Source organism: Cervus canadensis, chromosome 7, assembly GCF_019320065.1.
Source record: "Cervus canadensis isolate Bull #8, Minnesota chromosome 7, ASM1932006v1, whole genome shotgun sequence".
Lineage (NCBI taxonomy): Eukaryota > Metazoa > Chordata > Mammalia > Artiodactyla > Cervidae > Cervus > Cervus canadensis.
In genome coordinates, this window is record NC_057392.1 from 91,202,271 (window position 1) to 91,217,683 (window position 15,413).

The 15,413-nt window shown below is 39.4% G+C and overlaps 1 protein-coding gene across 2 annotated transcripts in view; it reads left to right on the forward strand.

Moving 5' to 3' along the window:
* WWTR1 (WW domain containing transcription regulator 1) overlaps nt 1–15,110 on the forward strand; it is a 138,112-nt gene extending 123,002 nt beyond the window's left edge. For both annotated transcript variants that reach the window (XM_043474047.1, XM_043474046.1), the window contains exons 5-7: nt 4,114–4,247; nt 6,145–6,257; nt 11,708–15,110. In XM_043474047.1, the coding sequence (XP_043329982.1) occupies nt 4,114–4,247; nt 6,145–6,257; nt 11,708–11,892 (432 nt within the window). In that variant the 3' untranslated portion in view covers nt 11,893–15,110. The remainder of the gene's footprint in view (nt 1–4,113; nt 4,248–6,144; nt 6,258–11,707) is intronic.
* Nucleotides 15,111–15,413: the final 303 nt, after the last annotated feature.

The following is a 15,413-nucleotide window of genomic DNA, read 5'->3' on the forward strand; positions in this document are numbered from 1 at the left end:
CCTTTGCCTCAGCTGTTTTTGTTCCATCAGTCTTAACTCCACATCGTAGTCAAAGTAAAGTCAGGCGTTTGCCTTTCATTTCTGCCCCTGTGAGGGGAGGGGATGTCATGTGGCAGCTAAATTCACACTGGATCTAGGGCTTAATTTTATACCTAAATTTAGTTTAGTTTTTTTGTTTGTTTGTTTTTTAAGTAAAAATCCTCCCTTGTTTGGATGAGGACATGTTAGGTTAGTTCTTTTATTTCCAAACCTTAGATTTTGTACTGCTCTTCTTCAATTTGTGAACAGAAATAGGAAACTTATATATATATATAGACCTTTAAAAATTCTAAATATGCAATATATTATTAAATATATAATTATATATCTTATGTAAAATATAATTGAATGAAATGAAGCTTCTCACTATTGCCCAATTATATTAAAATTTAATTTTATGTTATATAAAAAGGTTTACAAACCTGTCCTTGTTTTGTTTTTTTTTTTAAAGCTATATTTTTAGCCTTGCTGACTCATGATGAATTTCACACTTGGTATAATCTTCCAAGGTGAAAGCTGATCAGGAAAAAGTGTCAGACCACTCAAAGTGGATTAGTTCCATGTTGTAGTGTGACTTTTAAGATGGTTTATTTTTACTTTAGTTTTGTTGGGATTGGAATACAGAACATGAGGTGCCAGTAATCGTAATATTTAGTTAACACGTATTAAATGATCTTGTATGCCAGCGCTGTTCTGGGTGCAGTGTGTTACCTCACTTTATCTCCACAGCTTTCCTATTGGGCGGATTCTATTATTATCCCCAGTTTACATATCAGGAACAAAAATATTAAATAACTGGCTGGGAGATGGCATGGCCCCAGATGCTGCTCCTGATGACTCTGCCCTTCTCCCCACCTTCTGTGTTGGGAGCAGGAAAGACGCAGTCAGATCATTTCATTAGGATGGCATATGAGCCTGGCTAGTTGGGATGTATACAACAGACTATTGTTTTACTCATATTTGTGGTTGGGGGTGAGAATTGAATGTTCTTAGTTAATTTTTTCTTTTATTATTAATTGAAAATATTTCCATTTGAATTCCAGTGATTTTTCATTTCTTCACTGAGTGAATATTTATCAAGTACCTAGTAAATGTCTGGGTTGTTATACCCAGTGCAGACACAGAAAATGAACATGATAAATAAGATCTCTTTCCTCTGGAGCTTACACTCTAAAGAGAAGGACAGACAGTAAATATGTCAGTTGCCATGAAGAACATTTAGTGTAATCTCTGAAGAGATTGCGTCTGTTGAGACAGACATCAGTGAGGGAACGAACTTTGGGACGATCTGAGGAGTGTGTTCCAAGCAGAAGGAACAGTTGGGACAGAGGCCAACAGTGGGAGGAGCAGTGGGAAGGGAATGAGGGAGTGAGGGGGGCCATGTCCCAGACAAAGGAGGAGACGGCGGCCAGCGATGCCAGGCAGGCTTGTGGGCCACTGTGGGTAGGCAGCGTGTGGGTTCAGAGTCAGGGGCCAGCATCACCTTCCCAGTGGCTGCTGTGACATAAGATGGTCTCATAAGAATCTCAAAGAAAGTGTCGCACTCTCCCCCCACCCCGAAAACCTCTTTATCTCAGACTGGCCTGATTTATATTTCGGAGCTAGTTTTCAGGTATATTCAACACATGTTCCGTCTTCTCCCATTTGTTAGTTATTTCAAGGTGAAAATGAGATCGTGAGCCCCCTCCAGGCAGAACAAAGCATTCATTGCCTCTTATGATAATAGGGTCAAATCCTCCAAGTATTGAATCATTTGGAAAATATGGATGCGGAGCAATGGAACTTCAGGTATCTTTCATTTAAAATAGAGAGAGGAGAAGTGAAAAGGCACCATTAAACATTTCCACCAATATAGTATAAAATTCATCCAGCTTTGGTTATTATAAATAGTCCTTTTGAATTTCATTTATATATTTAGCCACTCATAAGCATTCTTTTAAAATAAATACTCTATTAGAACTATCCCAGGAGTAACTTAAATGAACAGGAAAGCTTAAAATATTGAAAATATTAAAAATTATAAAATTTTATAAAATTATAAAAAAATTAAAAATATTAAAAATATAAAATATTAAAACTAAAATATTAAAATAAAAATACATATTATTTTATGTATTTCTACAATAATAATTCATATATATTGTGTATATATATATATATATATATTTATCCAATGAAGTTCCAGAAATGATTCTTATTAGGTTTAAATTCAGACCACCTGGAAATTGCAAATTCATCTAGTGTTCTTAAGATATACGGTGATAAAATTGCATCACATGTAAAGAAATGCAGCAATCTCTTCAAATTGTATGTTTAAAAGGATAGCTGTTTAAGGGTAAACTCCACATTTATTCAGAATGATTGGAGAATGGGAATATTCTAGTTAAAGTTGATTTTCTTTTTTGGATAATGAAGGTTATTGCCTGCAGGATCTTTGCATTTACTGTCTATAAAGGACTAAAAATTGCATCATTGCCTCGCTGTTTCAGACTGTGGTGTGTGTATATGAGTGTGTTTGAGGGGCTGGTGGGCCCTGTGTTCCTCACACCAGGTCCAAGACCTGTTATTCTTATGTGTGAAGCCTCCAGGGAAACTTTGGTTAGAAGATAAGGTTTCTAATGAACACTGCTTACCACATAAAGACAACTATAGCAAATAATTCAATTTTTCTACATGTATTCAGAAGGTACTTCTAGGATTGGAATTATGGACTGAAATCCCCCTTTAAAAATCTCCTTTTCTGGGGGGGGCGGTTTGCTTTTCATAGATTATTGAGTAAAATTTAGGTTAGTTAAGTATTGAATTATTTGAAATCTGGATGGACAGAAGTGAACCAGGAACCCTTTCTAGACAGGGTACTTATTTCAGCATAAATTTAAAATGCAGTTTCTTATCACTCAGATCTTCATGGTTTGTAATAGTCATGCTGCCATAACTCCTAGGAACAGTATGATGAACCCTAGTAACCGAAAGTTTTTATAGCCGATGACCTCACTAGACTTGTCTAGACAGCAGTTACTCTGTTGCTGTCTAAAATCCTCACTTCTTAGGGCTGGAAGAAATCTAACGCAGACCCTGTAGCTTCGATGGCCTGAACATTCTGTTTGCTGTTGTAGCCTTGGTTTTGGGGTTTGAGGGATGGCAAGGCCAGTGGTTCCGCTTGGGTAGTGGGAAAGATAGGCATACACATGGGAAGGGCCTCACTTTGGTTTTGGACACATGGAAAAATACACAAAAGTTTTATCCTCTGGAAACAGCAGCAAATTTGAAAGGAATGTGATGTCTGGTCATGCTTGTCAAAATGGGAGAGACTCCCTGGAGGTTACATTTAGAGAAAGTAATTGCAGACAAATTTGTAACCTTTTGGATTGACTCTCCTTGGCAAAATCATGTTAGCTTAAAAAAAAATGCTGGTGTTTTAATTTTTGCTAATGAAATCCATATGCTGTCAAACAGTTAATCGTCAAGTGAGATTTGGGTTGGATCTGCATGCTTCTCCAAACTTCAGCCATTTTAGTCAACAGAATAATTAGTCAAATAGAAAAACCGATTGACTAGCAAACTTTTAAACCGGTTGCTTTGCTCTCCTGGTTATCATCTAAAACTGCCAGTTGTGATTTAACACAGAGCTTGAACTCTGTAATTCCACAGCTTTACCGGGCTGTAAGTGGTAAAGACCAGAATGTACCTGCTAGGCCAGAAGAGTCCAGTTGCTTTGACTGATTTAGATTTGGTCTGATCACTTGGGGTAAAAATAGCCTTGTCCTTGAGAAAGTGTCTTGAGAGGTCTTTATATGATTTGGGTGGGTTGGACAGTTTCTCCGTCAGTGCCTTGAGGGCAAATATTACATGAGCTTCTCATTAACTTTGGTGTCTGTGAGAAAGTGACTTATGCCTGTAAGACTTCTTGAGAGAAAGAACACTAATGATTTCCTGATGATTCTGACTTACGAGGAATAAACATGAAGTGCTTTTGTGTTTGGTGAAAAGTTTTTGTGTGAAGCGTCCTTTGCTCCAGTCCTTGTAAGGAGTGAATCACAGTTGCCTCTCCCCCTGACGGTCACCTTTCTGCAGGAAGCCGCCCTCTGTAGACAGCTCCCCATGGAGGCCGAGACTCTCGCCACGGTTCAGCCTGCTGTCAACCCTTCTGCCATGACCCCAGACATGAGATCCATCACTAATAATAGCTCGGATCCTTTCCTCAATGGGTAAGTCAACATTTTGAGGCCACTTATTTTTGCTCTCTTTATTATGAGGTTTAGAGTATAATAGATCTTTGTTTATACTGGGAAAAGTTGGGGAGCTTGGAGGTTGGGGTGAGGATAGAGGGAGGATGTGGAGGGACGTGGCAGAGAAAAGAAAAGCAGACAAGAAGTCACCAATTTTTTTTTTTTTTAATCTCGAATTCAAAAACTGATGCTATGGCATGGAATAAACCCCTAGTCAATAATTTGAAAATAAGGATGAATTTATGATTTCAATAGTATGGTGTTTTGTAGTAATTATTTAGAAGAATTTTGTGGTTTGATGTAGCCAGTGGAGATAAAAACATGTTACATGGCAAATACAAGCAAAACAATTAAGAGGTGGTGTTTGTGGTGAAATATGAGTAAGGTTTATAGTTAATAGTATTATTATGGTTATTGTTGTTTAGGCATGAATTTATGGACTCTGTCTCGACCTTATGGACTGTAGCCCACCAGGCCCTTCTGTCCATGGGATTTCCCAGGCACGAATACTGGAGTGGGTTGCCATTTCCTTCTTTGGGTGATCCTCCCGACCCAGGGATCAAACCCAGGTCTCCTGCATTGGTAGGCAGATTCTTTCCCGCTGAGCCATCAGGGAAGCCAGTTAATAGTGTTATACATCGTCAGTTCCCGAGATCGATCCTCGTACTGTGGTTACGTACCGTGTCCTTGGGGGAGCTGCACCCAGGATGCGCAGGAACGCTGTATTTTTTTTACATCTTCTGTGTGAGTCTAAAATTATCTCACAATTAAAGAACAGAATAAAACAAAAAGTGTTGTTTTAAAATATGAGACATATGAGCAGAAGGCAAAGGTAATTGAACCAGAAATATCTTCATGAGTAGAACTAGTCAACCTTAACTGTAGCCTTTTAAACCCAAATAAAGGGCAGTTTCTATTTCCTATGTCTTTTCTGCCCTTGCGGAGGCTTCAGGCAACGAGCAGATACAGTTATGAAAGTTACTAAAGATAGAGAGATGAATGAAAACAAACAGTAATCAAAATACTGAAGGAAAGGAGATTCTAAATGACTGATACACAAATAATTCAAATGTCCAGAAAAAATGTAAAGAATAACTTAAGGTTTACACACATACCCAACACCCAGGTTTTTCATATTTACATTGATCTTATTTTTTAAAATAAATATTACAACTAATATTTAAACTCTTCCCCACCACCCCTGAAATACATTTCTTTTCCTTTTTCCCTGCCTAGTGGTAGCCACCATTTGGAAATTGTTGTATATCCATCACACCTATGTTTAGGCTTCTCATTGCCTGTCAGAGGCTTCCCAGTTGGCACTACTGATAAAGAATTATCTGCCAGTGCAAGAGACACAAAAGACCTGGGTTTGATCCCTGTGTCAGGAAGATCCCCTGGAGGAGGAGATGGCAACCCAGTTCAGCATTCTTACAATTCCATGGACAGAGAAGCCTGGCGGGCTACAGTCCACGGGGCCGCAAAGGGTTGGACATGACTGTGCATGTGTGTAAACACACACACACACATTGCCTGTCAATGTCGGTATCCAGAAGCAACATTCAACATCTTTTTTCGGTTTTTTTTTTAAATTTACATATATGGTATCATTCTCTATATGTATTGTTATTTTATTTTATTGTTATTTTCAGATGAAAAAGGAATCAGTATCAATTTATTATGACTGGCCGGTTGGTTTTTTCTTTGCTTACAATTGATTAATTTCATCGACACAGGGATCTATGTTTCAAAATTAAAACGAGGTTCAAAGTCTACCTCCCTTTGTTATCTGGAACATCAGGCAGATCTACATTAGTTGGGGGTCTTCACGATTACATTTTAATTTTAAAATGTCCTCCTATCTTTTGCTCTGCAGGGGGCCGTATCATTCGAGGGAGCAGAGCACAGACAGCGGCCTGGGGCTGGGGTGCTACAGTGTCCCCACGACTCCAGAGGACTTCCTCAGCAACGTGGATGAGATGGACACAGGTGAGGGCCAGGCCCGTGAAGCTTTGCAGTGGGTTTGGACTTTTAAAGAGGACTAAACTCTTTAGTCCTCTCAGTTCTTTTTTGCTTTTTTGACCACACTGCGAGGCCTGCAGGATCTTAGTTCCCCGACCGGAGTTCGAACCTGTGCCCCATGCAGTGATCCTCTCAATTCTAAAATCCAACCAGAAACACTTAACCTCAACAACCTGAACTGACAGCCGCAAAGCCCCCAGAACCCAGGCACCATTAATAAACTCCAGCTCCTTCCCTATAGTTTATACAGATGTAGTTTTATATTTGGGCACAGGATGTTAACTTCTGCTTTTTTTCTTTCTTCTCTCCTTCCTTCCCTCCCTCCTTTCCTCCCTCCCTTCCTTTTCTTGTCTGCTTTATTTAAGCCCTTTCCTCATAGTTGCATTAACATGCCGCTGTCTGCTTTACCATTCTTTCACAATGGAATATTTATACTTCTCTAGCTTTTTGTTGTAATGTACAGGCCACCAGTATGCAGAGTTTTTCAAGTCATGATTGCATTTGGGAAGCAATTGGCAGTGGACTTCTGGAAAGTTAAGCAACTCAGAGGATTCTAAATTGTCAGCTCCAAGTCCTCACAGTGTCCTCCTTCAGCAATTAAATTTAAGTAGTTCCTGACCTGCTCTGCCTTCAGGCCAGGCCTCAGCTGGCTTGCTGGTTACCTCTTTTTCTCCACTTCTCCAGGAGCAAGGCCTCCACACTTGGTCTAGATTTAATTTTCAAAGTCCTAAACTCTCAGAAGATAGTCTTTTGAACCAAAATTAAATGGCAGCTCACAACCAGGACCTACAGGAAACTACAGCACAGGAAACGATATTCAGTATCTTGAAATAACATGTGATGGAAAAGAATCTGGAAAAGAATATATATGTACAGTTGCTTTGCTGTATACCTAAAACTAACACGACGCTGTAAATCAGCTGTACTTCAATTAAAAAGAAAAAAACCTAAACGTAGACTTTAAAAAAATGAAGAATAGCTGACATGTCCCTCTTTGGAGCTGCTCGAGTAAGTTTCTCCTCCATCACCGCTGATGATAGAAAGTTGTTCTGTGATGAGAAGGATTGTTTTCCCCGGTGCCACTGTCCAGGGCACCCACGTTGGTCACCTTCTGTTCCTCGATGGCTGTGCTTTATGCTCTGAGACTAAGCAGTTGGTCAGACAAGATGCAGGCTCTGCCAGAGCGTAGGGGCAGCTGCTCGGGGCTCTCTCTGCAGCCCGTCATCTCTGTTCAGAGAACTGCACAGACTGTCTTGTGAGGAGTCACCCAGGAATAGTTGGAACTCTTTGTTTTGTTAGCCTTCGATTTATTACCTCAGCCTTCTGCCTCCCTTCCTGCCTCCCTCCCTCTCTTTCTTTATCCTTCTCTTTATTTTTTGGTGTGAGATTCATCTTGGCCTCTTTGGAACGGCTTAATGAAGTGGCTCCCTCCCATGTTTAATGATTGTTTGCTTTCATCTTTTCAACATTGGAAAGCTAGTAAGCATAGAAAGCAAAGTTAAATAAGAAAAGACTCAGGAAATCTAAATATAAGCAAGTTTGACCTTTAAGACATTTTTTTGTTTTGTTTTTAATTGGAAGATAATTGTTCTAGAATGTTGTGTTGTTTCTGGTGCACAACAAGGTGAAGCAGTCATAAATATACATAATCCCCTCCCTCCTGACCTTCCCTCCCACCCGCTAGGTCATCACAGAGCCCCCAGCAAGGCTCCCAGAGCTACACAGCAACTTCCCACTGGCTGGATATCTTTTAAAAAGTATTTATTTATTTGGCTGTGCCACATCTTGGTTGCCGCATGTGAGATCTAGTTCCCTGTCCAGAGGTTGAACCCAGACCTTCTGCAGTGGGATGGTGGAGCTGTAGCCCTAGAGGACTGGGGAGGTCTCTAGCTTGACTTTAAAATGTGAAAACAGATGGATTCTAGTCTTTGGCTTTTTTAAAATGACATTGAGAGTAGATAAGTAGGGGATGTTTTGAAACCAAAATGTGGAATTAAGTTATGTCCTGTAAAGAACATAGTCCTTGCAGACGGGCCACCTGAACTGGATCTTTGCTTCTCTACTCCTTAGTAGTAACACTGGTCAGTTACGTAACCCCCCAGGGCCTCAGATTTCTCACCCGTAAAGTGGGAGTAATGTGCGCCCCTGGCACCGTGGTGAGGCATCATGAGGTCATAGCCCTTGGCACAGAGTTCTCTCTCCTTCTGAGAAAGATGAAGTATCATCCAAGAAGGGTGAGATTGGTCCTATTAAATGTGGGGGTTCCAGGTTAGCCTGGCTTAGCGAGTGCTGAATTTACAGTCACATCTGTAACGTCTTTATAGGAAGTGGGCATAAGCCCCCTCAAGGGGAGACCTGTAGTTTATTACACAGGAACAAGGAAAGGAAAAGCCAAGCGATGGGCAGCGCTCAGCTGAGGCTGGAAAAGGTCTGGTGGGCCCGCTGATCACATGCTGACCACATGCTAAATGGTGACAATTCAGCCAGACACTCCCTTTGTGAAAGACACGTGGAAACAACAGCTGGACCTGGTGTTAGAGACATAGGAGAACACAGCAGATGGAATAATAGGAGCAAAGGCTGGAGGTCGTCCACTTTCCAGAATGTTCTACAATAATCACACCTTCTAAGAACTTCTTTTTTTTTTGTCTGTCTCATTTTTATTCATCCATTCATTTTTATTATTGATGCAAATGTGCATCTTTTTTTAAAGTTGAAGTATAGTTGCCATGAGATATTATATGTTACAGGTGTATGATACAGTGATTCACAAGTTTTAAAGGTGATATTCCATTTATAGTTATTGTGAAATGTTGGCTATATCCCCCATGTTGTATAATATGTCCCACTTTTCAAATGAAGAAAACTGTAATGACCAAAAAGATTATTATGAGGTTGCAAAGCTACTCCAAGGAGAGATATTTTTAAGATTGTTAGCCTTAATGAAGAACCTTAACTAGTCTCATCATGATTTCTGAGGAGAAAAGCTAAGAGAATTTTTTAAAGCAGAGAGATTTTATTTGGTTAAAAAAAGTCAGTTCTTGAGTTATTGAAAACGTAAAATGGGAAATCAGTTGAGGTGGATATTTCTATCTGCATATGAAGAAAAAAGACATCCAGCACTTTAGATCAGGTAATTTTTCAGGGCAGATAATTTTTTTTTAAGCCTAATTTCCTTCTGTTACAATCTATTGGGTAGGAAAAAGTTATTTGGATTTTTTTTTTTCTAAACTAACCTTGTTTTTCAATGTCAGTAACACAACAGTCCTGAGGTCATGTTGAACTCATTTTAATTTTTCAAATGACTGCTTTTTGCAGTGCAAGTCCTATAAAATATTCCCAAGAGTCACTGGTATTTTATGAGTTTGTAGAAAAGCCATGAAGTTTTGCTACCTCCAAAAATGTAAGTGTGATTATGTTTCCCTTGTTGCTATGAAAGAAGTAATTTTTCTCCTTGGAAAATGCATATTATTAAAATGAGTTTTCTCCCATTTTGTCTAGAATAGTAAAATCTCTATGCAGGCTTCTTAGGAAGCCTGAAGTACTTGTATGACGCAACAGCTAATTGAATAAGTTTCTTAGAAATGATTCCATGGTGAAAGCTGGCCGTAGTTATCAATGCACCTCAGACTTTGAGGTGTATTTTATCCCTTCAGAAAACTGATTGGGGCTGTTGGAATGAACCAGTTGTTCTGATATTATGTAATTAATTAGCCATGACTGAGTTCTCTCAGCACAGTCAACAAACATTTATGGTGTTTCTGTATTTGTGTATGTGTTTATGTGGGCTTCCCTGGTAACTCGGTCGGTAAAGAATCTGCCTGCAATGCAGGAGACATGGGTTTGATCCCTGAGTTGGGAAGATCCTCTGGAGAAGGAAATGGCAACCCACTCCAGGATCCTGCCTGGAGAATTCCATAGACAGAGGAGCCTGGCAGGCCACAGTCCACAGGGTCACAAAGAGTCAGATACGACTTAGCGACTAAATCACCAAGTGTTTAATTTATGTATGAATGAGGCCCAGAGCCTCGTACCACGTGTGGCAGATATGATACTGCACCTACCTCCCAATTTCAGACAAGTGAGTGTCTTAGGCCACACAGCTGAAAAGCTCCATCTCCTGGCACAATAGTCTGTACGTTTTCTCCTATCCTGTCATTCATGAAGGATGTGTTCTTCATGTCATATCCCAGACACTGAAATTTCCTCTCCAATAGTATTCTCTCAACTAGGTTCTGCAGACTTTAGTTCTGTTAGGATATAAATTCTGCCAAAATTGGATTCGAGGAGGTGATAGTGGCTTAAACAAAATAGAACAGATTTTCCTTACTACAAAACTTCTCAGAACCTATATGGTCCCATGCATTGTAACTCATATGCCTTGTGAGAATACCCTACTCGATAGCTGTGGGGTGTATGTACATGGGTAGTGAAGCGGGCAATCTGCAGAAGCCACTTTCTAAAATACTTTGAACATGATCCCCAGAGTTGTCAATGAAGATTGTTTTTTAATAACATAGTTAAAAGAACCTCCTCACTACCACCTTTGAACATAAAGAGGATGATATGGGCAAATTTGAGTTTATAATTAAATTGTTGGGTTATAGCTCTGTGATAAGGTTTTTATGACTGTCGGGGCCTCTCTGCTCAAACCAGCTCTTCGTGCCATTGTCATGGGAAGTCAGTGATGGTAGGTCAGATCCACAGTGTCCTCATGTTCTCCTTTCCTGTGTCCCTGAACTCACCCATTCTGGACCATGTCTACCCAGAACAATTAAAGCTTCACCCAGCATCTCTGTGTCGCTTAGGCATGAGCACCACCAACTCAGTTTCAGTAACATGGTAGCTGAAATTTTGCAAGGAGACGAAATATTTGCAGCCTGCAGCAAATAAAATCTTCTGGTGGAATGTGAGCACAGTGGAAATGAAGATGAGAGTTATGTGGACAATTGAACTTGCTCCTCTTTTCAGGAGCCTTAAAAAAGAGTTAAATAGGGTTCATCTGTGCTATTTTTCTAGATTCCACGTATGTGTGTTAATATACGATATTTGTTTTTCTCTTTCTGACTTACTTCACTCTGCAGGAATAGAAACAGAGAGAACAGATGTGCAGACGAGGCGGGATGGGGAAGGTGGGATGAGTTGGAGATTGGGACTGACCTATATATATGACCATGTGTAAAATAGATAGCTATTAGGAGCCTGCTGTAAGCACGGGAGCTCAGCTCAGAGCTCTGTGACGTCCTAGAAGGGTGGGATGAGGAGTAAGGTGGGGAGTAAGAGGTTTCTAGGAGGAAGTAGAAACACATGTACATGTAGCTGATTGACTTCATTGTACAGCAGAAGCCAACACAGCATCGTAAAGCAATTATACTGCCATAAAAGGATTAAAATGGTTTCATTCCTTTCCATCACAGGAGAAAACACAGGACAGACACCCGTGAACATCAACCCTCAGCAGACCCGTTTCCCTGACTTTCTTGACTGTCTTCCGGGAACCAACGTTGATCTAGGAACTTTGGAATCTGAAGATCTGATCCCCCTCTTCAATGATGTAGAATCCGCTCTGAACAAAAGCGAGCCTTTTCTAACCTGGCTGTAATTAATACCATTGTAGCTTGGATGCAGCCATGACCTGACATTTCCTGGGCCTCTTGGAAAAAGTGATGGGGCAGAGCAAGGCGGCAGGTGAGACGCTGCCTCCTTTCCTTGTGGCCAGTTTAATAATTGCCTGGATTTGATTGGCAGTCACTTAAGTTAAACATGAATAAACATTCTATTTCTGTTTTCTGCAAGCCTGCATTCCTGTGATGGGTTGTGCAGCAGAATTGATTACGCAGAATTGCTTCTCTGTTTTCCTCTCTGCTACCCCATGACTAAGCTTCATGGGTGTTAGCTGAAATTTATACATCAATTGATTATAAACCATGAAAAACTGATGACCACAGGCAGTGACTTTTGACAGGTGGCTCGGTCCAGGAAATGTACACAAAACTCGACCTGATTTACAGTTTCAAAAACTGTATTGATGACATTAGTACCAAATGCTTTAAAGAATATTTAACTTGAGCTTTAAAAATCATTGTACTGATAGTAAAATTCTGCTGTTTGGAATACAAAGTAGTTTTCAATCCATGCAGGTTCTGATGGCTCTTATTACCTGTATTCACAAAGGCACAGAGTCCTCTTGTAGTTTATGCTTCATCATTTTACCGCACAGCATCTAGACAACTAGTCCTTCCAACAGGAGAGTGGCGATGGCATTAGTCGCAGTTCCTCCACCAAGATCTCGTGAAAGAGAAAGAGACCAGTCGGGTACTAATTATGAGCATTTATTAAACAAAATGTTTTTAAACGACAAGTTGGATTTTTAAAAAACTTACAGCTTAGAACTTGACGTTTATTTTATGAAGCACTATCATTTGGTGACTGATGACAAAGGGCAGCCAAATGTTTTTGTTAAATCAGTGGCAACTGTATTTTTGTCTTTTTGAAACTGCTCTGAAAACGTCCGGACCACGTAGCTTTCAACCGGATGGCGCCCAGTGAGCTGTTGCTTTTAAAAATCCTGAAGCCTTCTTGGTTTTTTTTTTTTCTTTCAAGATTTCTAGGGTTTAAAATAATCTTATCTATGAAGCTGTTTGAAGGATGAAGCAGATCTCTGACTGACGGGTCAAAAAATGCCCCCTGAGGGTGTATGGTGGAGACCCTTAGTGTTTCCGAAGTCACTAAAGTTGATTCCTAGGTGTATTATCCTAATCCTGTTTGCTACAGTTGGTATAGAAAGGCATGAAATATGTACTCAGTACCTCTTATGTAACCAAAACTGTTTTGTTTTTTTTTTTTTTAGCTTTTAAGGACTGAGAGAGAGCATCAGGTTCGCCTGGCATGCACTCTGCCTGCATTGCCAATGAAGTCCTCAAGTGTTTAATATTTTGAACTGACATTATTTATAATCTATGAATTTAATATCTTTTTTGAGAGACATTAATAATGCAGGTCTCTGAGAGGAACCTTTCCATTCCCAAAGGGGCTTATTTGCTGGGGATCTGAGATCCTTTTTGATCTACCAAAAGATAGACAGGCAGAATACATCTTATCTTGTTGGAATGAAGGCAAGTGTAAAGGTCAGAGATGAAGTAGTAACGTTAGGGAATACAGTGGAAAGGCTACTAGGTGTGAGATGGAAACAGACAAGCTAGACGAGCCGGAGGTGTGAGGTGCCCCCAAAGAGCAGAGCAGTGATTTTCTCCCGCAGCCCTTGTCCCAGAAGACTGTTGTGGGAGAAAAGAAGGCTTCGGTGCACTTTATGAGGGAGGAGGCCAGCGCTCCTGTCGCCCCGTCCACGCTGATGTTAAGTGAGGAGGCGGATGAGGGCATAAACCTACCGTTGCTTCCAACACAATGAAGTGACTTTTTTCCCCTGAAGGACCCATGGTTTCTCTTCCTCTGATTCCATCTCTTTCTCAAAACGCTCTGAGAGATGAGGGTAGATGTTTCGGTTGCTACTGTATTGAAGGGAGCACTATTTCTTTTTCTCTTCTGTTAGCAATAGTTGCAAAAAGCATTGTACATTCTTTCTAAGAAAAAAAAAAAAAAAAAAAAAAAGACTCAAAAACAAGGGACCTAGTAAAACTGAGCAGTGTTACTGTATTTTTAAAAAATATTTTTATAGATTCATTTTCAGGTTATTAAACATTAAAGAAACAATTATCCCTCCTTTTTTTAAGTAGTTAAAACATTGATGATTTGTATTATCAATTTTTAGAAATAATTTCCTAGTAAGCTTGTGGCATTAGAAGATACTAGAAGAATTGTTTTTTTTTAGTGAAATTAGTTGGAACATTTATTAATGAACATAACAATTATTTTTCCAGAATTAGATACAGATCCTGACTACATGTTTACTAATAAATGAAGCCAGATCTAATTTTTGTTATTTTTAAGGCCATGAATATGGCCTTTGTTAAAGAACACTAAAGCTAGAAATCTAAAAACAACTTTTTAAAGGTTCTTTGCTATTATTGTAAGTGTTAAAACCCCTGCAGAATTCATGATAAGGTGCTATTTATACTATATTTCTTATTATAAAATGACTGCCAAATATCATGTCTTTTTAGTCCTAAATCAATCAGTAGATTTCAACATTTCATCCAGATTAAAAATGGAAAAATAATTTCAGAAATCTTTCTTTTAAGGTGTTTTGTTTCCCTGATAAAACACATTTCCTTGAAGTAAATACATTGTCAAGACCTATTTGCAGTTCTGTTAAATCTAAGTAATTGTTAGTGTTTCACCAGAGAATTTAAGATGTGATCTGCCTTTCTTTCGCTGATTATACAATGTAAGTAAAAACAGAGTAAGACAGTTAGTGTGCTGGGGGTGCTACTGACTCCAGCTTAGCAGAAAGTCTCTCTGGAGAAGAAGGTGATCTGGAGTGATAGAGTTTTGCTAATGACAAGTGGTGTTCTCACAACAGAATTAGAAAGCAGCTTCCAGAAGCGCAACTTTCATGGCAAGCAAAAGCTGTTAACTAAAGGAAATTGTAGATGAATTTAACTGGGAAAGTAGGTGATCAACAGAGACCGTTTCCCTAACACACTACATCATTCATGTGTCCGTACTTTAACTTTTTAAAAAATTGTTTCTACATTTTGTAATATGATATATGTGTGTTTATTTTTAATTCAGATTGCTATGCATACAGAGAGTGTGCAGAAAAATCAATCAGATCAAACTGTTCTACCTGGAGTTTGGTACTGGTTTTTACTTCTCTGATTCTGTATAAGAAAAATAAATACAATTGAATTTCCACTTGGAGCCTTTATCTTGTCATGATTTGTGTGTGTTCTTTTTACGAAGGGCTTTGGGTGGTACTGGAGGGAGGTTTATGTAACCTTCCTGGCAGACAATGAAGGAAAGAAAATTTTGTAGGCAAACATTTTTTTGGCTCAAGTGCCTGGTTTTCAATACTCTAAATATCCAGAGTTCTGGTTTCTACTTTATTTGAAGCAACTCACTGAGACTTTAAAAAGTATGTGTGTGTGTGTCTTTGTGCTAAGTCACTTCAGTCATGTCTGACTTTTTGCAACCCCATGGACCATAGCCCGCCAGGCTCCTCTG